This window comes from Monomorium pharaonis, chromosome 2 (assembly GCF_013373865.1).
Source record: "Monomorium pharaonis isolate MP-MQ-018 chromosome 2, ASM1337386v2, whole genome shotgun sequence".
In the NCBI taxonomy this organism is placed as follows: Eukaryota; Metazoa; Arthropoda; class Insecta; order Hymenoptera; family Formicidae; genus Monomorium; species Monomorium pharaonis.
The window spans coordinates 22,652,955-22,666,651 of record NC_050468.1 but is presented as its reverse complement, the minus strand read 5'-3'; the positions used below and the strand labels follow the sequence as shown (position 1 = coordinate 22,666,651).

The window sequence follows — 13,697 nt, the reverse complement described above, 5'->3', positions numbered from 1 at the left end:
TATTCATGAAAGGTCCACGTGTCGTTGAGGCGCAGAGCGCGATGCAAGCGGTCTCGCACCATTGTGAAACTTACAATACATACGTACATCCCAACATGAATATGCTTACAAATTAATCTTGCGAATTAAATCTGGCAGATCCGTTTTTCACAAGTTGTCATCGACGTGCTCTTACTTTTATTGACAATTCTCCATACGGCGTTATGAAAATCGTTAAGCTAATAAAATTTTAGTCAAAATTTTAATTAAAATTTGCTTTCCAAAATCCGATCATTTTATCTGTATGCAATTATGGTTAAATATTAATTTCATTTTTAGTGGAAATATTTAGTGAAAAACATTTATTGTTCTGTGTTATTAAGGTAATTACTAATAACATTAAAAGACTCATTTAAAAGATGTTAAATATATATGTATATATTTAAATTATTTATATATATATATATATACATATATATATTAAATTCTTTAATTAGATATATAAAAGGTAAGTTATTTAAATTTATTCGGCTGAGTTGTGCTCAATTTGGCACGAGTTCTACACTTGTAATTACCAATATTGAATTCTCTTGACTGGAAATAATACTGCGTTTTTATTTATTTGATATTGTTTTGAAAGAGAACTCTCGTGTGTGTGCGTGTGTGTATATGTGTCCTGAAATTTGCAAATCAAAATACTAGCAAGAAAGATTTTTTAAAATTGGGTAAAGTAATCATTTATAAATTTTCATGTCATAATATTTTGATTCCAAATTTCGGAATATTCTGTATAAAAATGAATTTAAGGTCAGTATTCATAATTAATTCTTATTTTAAGACCATTTTAAACAATGTTTTAAGATGCTAATACGACTCTATGATTGATTGAAAACACCTTAAGATACAGTATTTAAGATAATTTTAAATATAAGATTTGACAATAAACATTAAAGTTTCATAATAATAAGTAACTTGTTTTCGCTTCCTTTTTTAGTTTTCTATGTATTAACATCTTTATAATTCTGTAATAGACAAACATTTTAAGCATACTTTTTCATCACATTACAAATTTTCCATTTTTATATTTTAATAAATTTTTTTCTGATTAAATTCACACAAATATGATTTGTAGAAAATAATTAAAAAATACATTTAATTTTTTTTTACCAAAGAAATAATCTTAAAAAATGCTCTTTCTCTTTTTCCTACATATGAAAATATGTAAATTAAGAAATGGAATAACTCAATAATTCATATTTAAATAATAAAAATTTTTTCATCAGCAATAAATGTATTAAATTTAAAGAAAATTTTATTAAAAATTCAACAAAATAATCATTCTGTTATAAAATAGTAATTAATTTGTCCAATCTGAAAAAAATAAAAGTGAGACACTAAAGGAATGAAAGATACTAAAAGCTGAGAGTCAAAGAATAGCTAAATCAATAATATGTAATTGATATGTAATTTAAAACAATGTAAAATTTACTGGAGTTCTCTTTCATCCTTAAACCAACATGTGTCTAAAATCAATATCTTCACTGAGAAAATTATTTAGTATATCATGATCAGTAAGACATTTAAGATTTGCATACGTTTTGGTGAACCGAGCAGAATTTCTGGTTATTATAACAGGGCTCAAAATTTTTGTAACTAGAACGTTTAATAGATTTTCTGTAATCCGGCAATTCCTACAAGATTGATGATCTTTTTCAACAGGCGTAATAATCGAATCTACCAGATTTCTAATTAATGTGCAGCAACTCTTTTTTTTTTTCAGTGGCGGTTAAAATTTGTACAACATGTAAACAAATGTATCTCTCACCTTTGCACGGACAAAAACCTTTGCAGAAAATGTGGACGGAGGTATGGTGAATGCAGTTGTGATACTCGAGACGGCACGGCGAGCTGTACGTGCGATTGTCACTTCCGCAGAGGAATGTAGGCTTCACCACGGGACATTCCTGGCATCTGTAACACAGGAAAAACATCCGACGGACGGCTTTAAACTAGACGCCTGGCCATCGACACACGCGTGTGTGTTCCTGGAGATTCGACAAGCGAGAGAGACAAAGGACGGGCCATCGGGCGTTTACGCGCGAGAGAATATCGAAATTCGATGCTCTCTCTCGCCGGTGCACCGTGCACGCCGCTTGTGAATTTTGTTAAACGACGTGTCACTGGATATCGAGAACGGCGAGGACGAAATGACGTAGATCTCCCCGCGTACTCGCGTAGCCCCGATATGAAACTCATAAAACCTCTCTCGTAAAAATTTATGAACTCTCTCTCTCTCCTGGGAGACGGCGCACTATGCAAACGCTGGACTTTTGCAGCTTTGTGGTCGATCCTGGCTGAACTATTTCGACGACACGTCGTAACGAATTTTCGAACGGAAAACGGAGGGAACGCCTCGATATCGAAGGGGAATTAGTTACGGCGCGATTAACGGTCGATGAAAATCCAAGAAGATACGGTCGTGCAGCAGTGGAAAATAAAGATCAAAGGCTTCGTGGAGAAGAGGGTGCTAATCGGAGAGACGGCGCTCTCGAAAGTGCGCGACGAGAGGCTGGAAAAGTCTCCGGTTGCTCGCTCCTTCAGCGCGAGGCTGAATAATGAAAAGCCAAGGATGTGCCGGGGAGTCAATTACAGATATGGCCGAGTTTAATCTCCAGAATTGCTTGTCTGCTGTCGCGTCTAAGCGCACCATTGTACGTATTATTCCCGGCATGCTCACGCTTCGACTGGCGTTTTATGGCCGCGGGCGCCTCCCCCCTCGCATTCTTTGTTCCCCGTTAATTTCGATACCGCGAGAAGAGAATCTTCCGATCTCCACCGCGAAAATCTCTCATCAACGGTGCGGTAAATCTACCGAATTTCTACCGAAAGAAAAGAGAGGAGGTTTCACCTGAAGAGTTCTAGAAATAAAGAGAGAATACTCAGAACGTTTATAGATGATTGTGCACTTTAAAAAAGGGTAGTTTGGAAATTCAAAGTTGAGATCGATTGTTGGGAATTAAAAATAAATTATTGAAGCTACAGTGTGTCGAGATCTTGCAAATGTAAAAGACAGGTGAATCCGCGAATGTTGTCTGAATATTTATTTGTTTATATGAGCTAAGAATTAAATTAATAGAAAAATTATATTCATTACTAAGACCGTTAAGCGATCTACTTAATTCATTAATGTGTTTAAACATATACCGGTCGGAAGAATTAACGTACTAATATTATATGTTACATTTATTTGTGTACTAGAATCAATCTATCGGGATCAATAGAACAGAAGAATCTTCCTCGTACAACTTACACGTCCGCTGTTAACGAATCAACTCGTCAGGACTCGTTATACACGTTCCGAATATGAACGAGGGCAAGCTGTTCGCTTTGAAGCTCGTGCGTAGAATTAGTAGGGGTTTTCCGAACGAGATTTTCCACCTGTAAGTCGAGATGCGTAATATGATGGAGCAGATAAACTGGGGAAGCCGCAGAGACAACTAAGATACGAGACTGTAATGTAGAGACAGTGGCGCTTCACCTTGTGATAAAGGAGTTGAGCCGGCTTAATTACCATGTTACTTGGTTTAAACTAATTACGCGTTTGCGCACGACCGCAAATTCTCGAAGGAGAACGTACCGATGCTACTGCGGTCGAATTCGCCTTGTGCCTTGCGGGATGAACGGGCGCCACGCGGAATCTTCGTCAAAAGGGGAGAAAGGACTCCCGGCATTATGAGCCGCGTTACGTGTCGATATTAATCGCTGCATAATTCAGTGGCAATTTTCGACGTGATATCGTGGCCGCAGCAATTGTCGACCGGCCGAGTTTTGCGGAAACGGAAATTCTGCTCGTATCAAATTAATTGTGAGGTTTATGCATGCTCGGAGCATGCATCAGTGCGTGGAATTGTTGACGGTCTGTGCTTAAATTTCATATTTTACAAACATATTGTGTGTGAGAGATGAGAGAGAGAGAGAGAGAGGGAGAGGGAGAGAGAGAGAGAGAAAAAAAGTGTGTGAGTGAGTGATACATATTCACTATAAAAAAAATAAATTTCTAAAAGATTAATGACAAAAGAAAAATGTATAAAGAGAAAAGAAAATAAAGGTTTAACAATGGTAGATTAAGTCTTTCCCGTACAAAATGATTTTTCGCGTGCAATTATAACACTGGGAAATAATGAACATAATTCTCGTAATTCAGTTCGCAATTTCGCAGAAAATTATAAATAAATTTTAGACAGAGCACTGTACATACATATCAGAAAAAATTATTACAGAAACTCTCTCTCTCTCTCTCTCGAGAGAGAGAGATTTTCAAGCTCAACTATCTGACAAAATAGATGCATTAAAATTTAGTTTAATCAGCCCTGTAATCTAACATCTAATCACGCCTGGTACTTGAACTGATTGATAGACCGCTATTTATTGATCGTTAAACAGCAAGTCGTTTGCTCTGAGAAAAAGTTTTCAGTTAGCTCTCGATTGCGCTTGATTCAGCGAGACGTCGATGGTCTTCTTCTCGCGGTGGGATATTCAGTAAGAGAACAAATCGTGTAACTGGAAAAGCGGGAAGGCGTGGCGGACGGTAATGCACATGCCAATCCACCTTTAATCCCCTCTGTATTGGGAGACCGGCCGCTCGACCGAATCCGGCTGTGAGAAGCTCGAAACTTTCGTCAGGTGGCACTTGAACTTTATCGTGTCTACTTTGGATGTTCAGGATAAACCATTACCTCCCTCTCGACGATACTTCCGCCAGAACCTAATCCAACAATCGAAACAAGATCGTAGCGTTGCAGAGCAGAAAACGAAAAAAAGAAAAGTTATTTTACCTTTTCAAGAGACAAAAAAGTTATTTTGAAAATAGAAACGAGATGCAGCTGTAAAGCATATAAAGCTTGACAAATTGGATGCTAGAGAACAGCGTTACCTACTTTTGCATGACGAGTTGCCGCTATTACAACGTGTAATTAAAAATTCATTGAAAATTAATATCGCAAGGCAGTGTTTAATTAATCGCCTGGGAAAGTTCCTCCCATATAATTCATCGTCGACGAAATGAAAACGTAGAGTGCACTTTACTCCGAGAAATGCAGCAAGATATAATTAACCGACGCTGATTATACTGGTATTAATTAAATTGAATTCTCGTTTGGGCTTCAAATCAATTAAATGTACGGATTATTAAAAATATGGGTTATTTGCCAACGGTAAATTATCTTGAAGTGCGAGATTGACTGTTTGTTTTGCAAATACAATTTATAATTATAACAGTGCTGTAATCAACTTAGACCTCGCACGCAATTATTTCTCTCCAGTAAATGAAGATGTAACATTTACTAAAATAATTTTGCTTGAAAGAAGATAAAAGAATTCCACTTTCGATTGAAATCTAAAATAAAATAAATAAACCTGTAAATTATAAAACAAAACTTATCTTAGATTTATAATTCGTCTCAGAATTCAGACTAAAATACAATTTATAATGTGTAATACAAAAAGTATTTCAAGAGTCAGAATGCAAAATATATTAATGTACTCGTACATACATATTAATATATAAAATTACAAATGAAATTTTATCCTGAAATCTGATGCAAATAATACAAAGTAAAAAAAAAGATAAAATCTAACATTGTTTTTTACGACAATAAATAATCAATTATAAATTGTTATCAATTTCTAAATTTATATTGTACAAACTTAAAATAATTTATCTATAGCTTTTAAACAACATTCTCTTTTTTTTATCTCAATTATACAGATATGTTTTCTATTATATATATTTGACATACTTAACAATGAGAACAATTTTAACATAAGATTTTGCTCGAAATAAATCTTGTCTTGTATCTCTTAAAGAACCAAAATTTTTTACTTAAAATAAATTAAAATAGATAAAATTATTAATTGGCCAAAGATTAAGATTCCTTTTGTCCTCAGAAAAAGTTAATATTTTTTACTACGCTGATAATTGCAACAAGAACATAATTTTATTCTCTAATAACCAACGGATATTTCTAACAACGAACATTCAGAAATTTTTCTAGTATAATTAAAGGTAGAAAACTCTCGCGCCATTTCTCACGATAACCGACGTTATCAGCGAGTTAAGAACTTGAATCCCAGAGGAACAAATAAAACTTCCCTATCTGTCTCCTATCTGAAATACGTTTGTCGTTGATACATGTAACGCGGACGCGCGCTGTCCACCGTTATCACGCCATTGCCGCCAGTCGCGATTTTTCCCTCGTCTCCCCCTTCGAGCACTTCGATCTGTCGCAGTGATATTGTCGTGTCGAGAAAACGGGACCGGCACACGCGATGATGCGTAAGCAACGCGGAGAGGGAAACAATCGCGGGTCCTCCTTCGGTCTCGGTTCCATTCGCGCATTTTCGCCGCGTACCGTCCCGTTCTGTTCGGTTCGGTTCGGTTCTGTTCCGTTCCGTTCCCCGTCGCCGCGCTTATATATGCCCTCGAACTTTTGATTTACGCGGCCTCGATGGAATTCCATGAATGCGAAATGTAATCCCCTACACAACCCCTCTCACCCCCCGCCTCTTTTCCCGGCCAGTTACCTCGGGCCATATCACCATCCCTCGTCCAATGTGAAACTTTGCGTTTCAATCGTGCCCTCCAAGTAACAAACGACGGCACCTGCCTACGGGAAATATATTTTCGGCAAAAGGGTGGGCGATTTATTTAGAGAGGAAGCGACTGGACATGACCGGCAGCACGGAAGAATCGGAATCTACGAGAATCTTCTGGACTCCCCCGCCGAGGATCCGCGTTGAAGTTACTATAAAATGGAAGAACTGTTTATTACTCTCTAGGCGCTAATGATTCGTGAGCATCAATAAGAACTTCGAGAAAAATTCTTTGTAAGATGCGCAGTGTCGTTTAGCATAAAATGCTAAGCTCCAAGCTGTATTCATATAACGATATTGTATATATTAAAATAAATCGTCTATAATCTCATAGTTCTGTATTAAACTCAATTCAAATAATGTTTCTTAATAGTCTCTTTTATATAATTCTTTAATTATTTAAATCAATAGATTATATGTACACACATACACACACACGCACACGCGCGCGCGCGCGCAAGAACTCCATAAATTTATTTAAACAATAGAAATTTTTTAATTCATATTTAATCCGCAGATTAAATAATAAACACAAAATGAGAGTAAAAGATTGATTTTTACTTATAAGAAATAATTTAAAAAAGATCTCTTTTTAGTGCTTCGTAGCTATTTTTAGCAAGCGTCGACTGGTGTTGCGATAAGAACGCAGTGTAAATTATTTTAATAAATTTCTCCAGTATAATTAAAGATAACATAGAAATTTTCCACGTCGTTTATACAACAAATATGGAAATGGTAAATTAGCTGAAATACAGATATTTCTATACATGTAAAAATATACCTCTATTTAATATAATATGGTAAAAAAAACGTTTTTTTAGATAAACCATATTCTCCAAATAAAAGATTTTTTTAAAATAATATTACTTTGATACAATTTTTATTTATTATTGCAGAATATGTAGTATATTTATTTATTCGAATTGTTGCACTAGACTGTCCTAAACTTTAGAAGTTACAGCTAAGATACACATTAAGCGCTTCATACTTAAAACATCGTTAACAATTTCTTCAAGTATTGCACATCAGACTTAGGTTACTTACATTACATTACTTTTACTTACTTTTACATTACTTTTACTTCATTCAATCATTCATTAATCATATAAAAAAACATTTTAAATTTACATCGGACTGTAGCACAACTCAATTGTGCAATTTTTGTTAAATTGCCTGCAAGAGAATCATTATTCTTTAATTTTATTTTAAATAATATAGATCTTTAATAATACTATTATTATTACAAATTGTTTTGGCGCAGAAAGCCGATAGCCAATGTAAAATTTCTAATCAATGATACCTATTGCATAATGGAAATGTTGCGCAATACGGTTTCACAGTCACGTATTTCAAAGCCATTTACATTTTTGTTTACATGTATCAGTCTCAATAAATTGTTTGATATTGACACTCGAATTACTTTTCTGTAACAATCTATCTCTCCCGTAAATATCAATTGTTACGCAACGCACAATTAAAAAAGTATAGCCAACATCAATATCACAATATATTTCAAAATATCCAAATATCAAAGCTGCAAAACTTGAAAAATTTTTTGATAAAATAAATTTTAAATTCAAGTTTAACATCAATGGCAATACGTTATTATAGTATATGTATTTTTATCGATAAAATTTTTACCTATTAAATACCTAAAAAAAAAAAAAAAAAAAAAATACAGCATTTTAAGATATTCTGTGCATGAAATATATTTATGACATACATGTACAAAATATTCTACATAGATCCCACAAAATCGCACATCATGCTTCAATATCAAATCTAAAAAGAATAACAATAATGTTTAATACAGGTTTCAATATAACATAAAGAATTAATTTTCTTATTATATAAAAATTATTGTATTTGAAAGAATTAAAGAGAAAATTGAATAGCTAATTAAAGAAGCTGCAGTTGCAATTTTAACTAAAGTTTAATTTAAAACATTATATGTTAGAATTTACTTATATAAAATAATATAAAAATATTATACATATAATATTCTAATGTATAAAGAAAAGTATAATATAAAAAAATTATGGCCTAAAATCTCTAATATTCATCCGCTAACGTGTGTGTATCTGCTAGTATATACATTAAAAAATTCTAACTGGCATTTAAATAATTACAAATCGTATTTCATACAACAGTTAAAATTTGAATTAGTGTAATTATTACCAAGAAAAGTTTGTTTCCAACAAAACATTCAATTGTATTATATTAATATAATAATATAAAAAGATTCTATATACCAAATTATAAATAAAAGAACGGTGAAAATAGATATTTTTACAATTATGTATATTATATTTATATAAACATATGTATAAATATCATATAAATGATAATAAAAATCAACAGGAAGAGAACCACGTCAATTTTTCCTCTCTATCTATATCGCAAATTAGCCAACGAGTCTAGAACCGAGAGTTAAACTTCCGCGGGACGATCTGTACATCGACTTTAAAGCTCCCTTCGCAGGACGAAGGTTCTTTGACGAAGACAAAGCGTCGGCTCGTGGCGCAACGTGGGAAAAGCTGACTCGCAAAAAGAATCCCGGCGGTCGCTCGGGCTGTCTTTGTCAGCGCACGACGATTTTTCTTGACGATCGACAGGAGGAGTCGCTGCTATTAACGGCCCGCTGAATATCGCATGCCGGAGATTGAAGCTCGTAATGAACGAGCCGACGCTGTGACGACGACGGCGACGGCGCCGGCGGCGCGACGGTGCTCATAGGATCCATCGGGCATTTCCCGTTTTAATTGCAAGACCGTACTCCGGCACTGTTTGCTTATAATTAACGATACGCCAAAGCACTTTGTGAATTAAAACTTTTACCATCATCCTCTTTCTCGCTGTATCTCTCCCTCGTCTCGCTTCTGTTTCTCACCCTCTTCTCTTTTACGGATCCCGATTCACTTATCGTGCCCCTACTCTTCACTTTCTTGCGCTTCTCAGCCCCCGTAATCAGTTCCCGATACCATACGCGAATCCGAGAATACGCGTACAACGGAATCTATTTTTCAATTATTGGAAATTCCCTCGGATCAAATCGACGGAGAAAAGAAAGCGGTGACAATGAAATTCTTGTGAAAATTAATCGATTCCTATCCAGAAAGCGATGTAAAATTCCATCTCTCTCTCTCTCTCAAACGTCTCGTCATTGTGGCTCTACTATAGCGGGGTAATAATTCTCGTAACATTTGTTTAGTAATCTATCAAAATCATATATTGAAACAAATTCTACTATTCAATTTTCTCTATATAGATTTTGCGTCATTTAAACGTTTAAAAAATTTTTAATAAAAAGAATTAATAAATAAAAAATACCTTTGAAAAGCAATTGCAATTTGCACGATTCCAGAAAATTTCTATTAGGAGATACAATTTATAAATAACAGAGTACTTCGCGATTATTGATATACATGCAAAAAAATTCATAATAATTTATACTAAGAAAAGTACAAGAATTTGTAATCTTGCATAAAAATAAATTGAAATACGAAAGCTCTTTTTTTTGCTGTATATGATAAAAAACAAAGTTATAAAATATTAAGATATAAAGTAGCTTAACGCGCTAAGCAAATAATTTATTTTACAAAGATACGCAACTCGAAGACAAATAAGATATTAAAATGGTCTTTTTTAAATTAAAAAGCATTAGATATTCTACATAGGACTAATTAGAATAAACTTTATATTGTATTAACAAGTCAAAGTTTGCCAAGTTTTCCGCTATTACAAACCTTTCTATTTCCCTTAAGTTGATATTTCTCGCATTTTTGATGCCGTACACTTGTTTGTCTTCGTCAATACGTGAATTTGGATCTAAAGTAAAGAAATATTCATCAGAAGATAAATTTCGATTCGCGGGTTAAGTAACAAGTCGAAATCGCTCAGAGACCTTTGGTTTTGGGCAGCCACTCTTGACAGTAAAAAGATCCACAAGCAGGAAAATACGACACAAGGGACAGATAGAACGGACGCGGCACATGTACGAAGGAGAGAGGAAGGAGAAGTACACGAACTTAGTCAGACGGGAATCGTCAAAGCATATCGACTGTGCGACCAACGTCCAAAATTTGAATTAAACATGAGAAAGCGGCGGTCGCACGGCGGTAACAGGAACGGGACACACAGTGGGACGACGCTCGAGGCAAATGGGACGCGCATTCCTATTTCATGTAAAATTCCCGTCCTTGTGTAAATGCGTGTAAATGTGTGTTTGTGCGCGCGTGTGGTTACTGTGGCTGCGAACCCAACCTCGATCCCATCGTCCGTAACGGCTATCGATAACGGCTTATGCAGACTCAAGAATCGACATAAGCGTCGACGGCTTGTCCATCCACCGGAAAAGCTTTCAGGAAAAACGGAAGACTTGCCGCTCCGCACGTCGTGGCCCGTCATCCGAATAGCGATATATTCGACGGATTAGAGAGGAATTCGCGACGCGAGAATCCAACTTATTTCGACGTGATGCACAAACACGTGATTGGAGAAGGGTCAACGAATAATTGTTCGTTAACAAAAGTTAACGCTCGGGGACCCCGCTTTCTCGCCTCACTAATTACGACAAAGGCAAACGAGCGACGGCAGCCGAGACTCTCGTCATAAATAGAACGAGTGGCCGTCGTGTCTTTGAAAGCGCGCTGCAAATTGCAGCCATCGTGCGCTTCTTGCCGAAGGGAAGCAGACCGCGGTGCAATCCGATTCCGGGGTGGATTGAAGCCGACGACGTTGTATAAGATGTACCGAAAGCTCTCAATCTTAATGGCAACTTCCTTACGCAATTCGTCGTCGACTTTTTCTCACCTAAAACGCTGAGATACCAACAGCCTCGGTATTAGAACTAATTGAAAATGGAGAGCCTTTGCAAACGCTGAGAGAGAGAGATACAATTAAATCTATTGTTCACCACAAAGTCTTATTATTCTCTCTAAATGAGACACTTTTTTAGTTTAAAATTCAATTATTTAAAAGTTTTATGTCAATTATCGAAAAAATCTCTCTAAATATTTACCTAAAAAATTTTATTTAAAAGATTTATGAAATTTATAAATAAAAATTAAATAGAAAAATTATAAGCTCCCTTCCCATTAAAAGTATGAATTATTTAAAAATTTATTCTTTTTAAAAAAGGTTTATTTCACAAATTTTTGTTAAAGCATTTATTATAAAAAAATAAATAACTAATTTCACTACAGATATAATAATAGACTAATTGTCTTTATGAAAAATTCGAAATCTTATTATCTTATTTTTTTAAATTCCTTTTAATATCACTATTTTTTATACAATTCTATTAATACATCAACGAAATAAAAAGTATAATTTTTTGCAGTTAAAAAAATAAAGAATTTTCTATATATTTATTCTTTTTTTTTTCCACGAAATATTCCCCGTTTGATCCTCCATTTGGCAATTTTATTAATAATTTTTGGAAATCGAGGTTCAAATGAAATCGCACAATAATATGAAGTTAGAGTCAAATCACGAATGTAGTAACATAATTGGAAAGCGGTACAATGGAAGAGTTCGTTAGAGAGTTAACGACGTCTCCTTGTCAATAGTGTTCCCACGCAATTTCTCGCAAGGTGCCCGCGAAGTTGCTCGTACTGTTACCACGAGCAGAGCAAACTCACCGGAGGGATGACCTTCCGCAATTCGCGCGAAATAAATTTTGATTCCGCATGCGGCCTTCTCTGCCCGAGCGCAATAAATACGCGCGGTGACCTCGCGCGAGCAGACCAAATAGACCGAAGACACACAAGAATTACCGGAAACACTTTAAGATGCACGCTCGCGAGCAAATGTAACATCCCTAAGACCGCACACTTTCGTGATAGTAATAGATGTAAATATTATGCGAAGACATAATTTCGGGCGGCATTAATGTTGATACTGTTTCGCGAATTCTGCTCGCTGTGACCTGAAATGCAAAACGATGACGCCTTTCCGACAACCGCGCCGGCGAAGTAACTTCATATAATGGAAAATCGCGAAATTGCAATGGCCCGGCATTTTTCCGGGCAAAGCCGTACCCGCGGGCCGCGAATTTTCGATGCGCTGTGCAAAAGTATGATAACATTTTCGGATAATTGAAATTGGTATCTATTTTCTTGGATAAAAAGTTCCCCGATAGGGGAGGATGCGAGTCGTCCAGCATAAAATACACCCACCGCATATTAAGAAAGTATCGCGGTGAAAAGTTTCCTTGTCGGAGGAGGGAGGGGGGGGAAGGAAAAAAGACGAACCATCTAACTTTATCGCGAGTATAAAACTCGCAAGCAAAAACCCTTTTTCTATAACATGTTTAACCGTCTCTAACCTGTTTTTAAATATGCAACTCCACCGCCGGCGCCGCCGCAAAACACGCTGTATATTTCACGAACAGAAAATGTGCCGCGCGTAATATTTTATGCATGCCCTCGCACAGGACTCTTTGATCCCAAAATTTAATACGTCGTTGCTCTATTCTATTTTATATCCAATTATATTATACTACGCGCTCTATATCCCGCATTACGGTAACATGAGAATAATACAGAAAAGGAGGCTTCCGTGGGAGAGAGAAATGTAAATGTAATGTTAAAGAAAGACACCGCGCGCGCGCTAGACAAACGAGGAAATATCGGGCAGAGATCGTAATAATGCTAAAGACGGTAATTTTGCGAAATTGCGTGACATTCTCGTTTTGCATGTTGGACGTAATCTTTTATCATGCGTGACGAATTTCCGGGAGGGGTACGATCGAGCCAAAAAAAAGGGACGTTTCTTACCCTGTTGGCTTGTGCAAATTTAAACAGGAAAAAACCTTCCGTCATGCTTCGACTCGTCGCGGCTCAACCTCCTCTCTTTCTCTCTCTCTCTCTCTCTCTCTCCTTTTTTCGCCATCTTCTCCTTCAGAGTTTTTATTCCCCAGAGAGAGGTATTAGACGTCTGCAGAGTTCTTACATGTGTCGTTAACTCCCGTTTGACGTTTGACGTGCCAAAAGCGAAAAGCAAACACGATGCCTTCCGGGCAGCGTTATTATCCGAATGGAATTTTTCGCGGGATTACATAAAGT

At 35.9% G+C, this 13,697-nt stretch overlaps 1 protein-coding gene across 1 annotated transcript in view; it reads right to left on the bottom strand.

Annotated features, from left to right (window-relative positions):
• LOC105831364 (proteoglycan Cow) overlaps positions 1-13,697 on the bottom strand; it is a 124,852-nt gene that overhangs the window by 24,855 nt on the left and 86,300 nt on the right. The window contains exon 5 of the mRNA XM_012671434.3: positions 1,805-1,950. Within this exon, the coding sequence (XP_012526888.1) occupies positions 1,805-1,950 (146 nt within the window). The remainder of the gene's footprint in view (positions 1-1,804; positions 1,951-13,697) is intronic.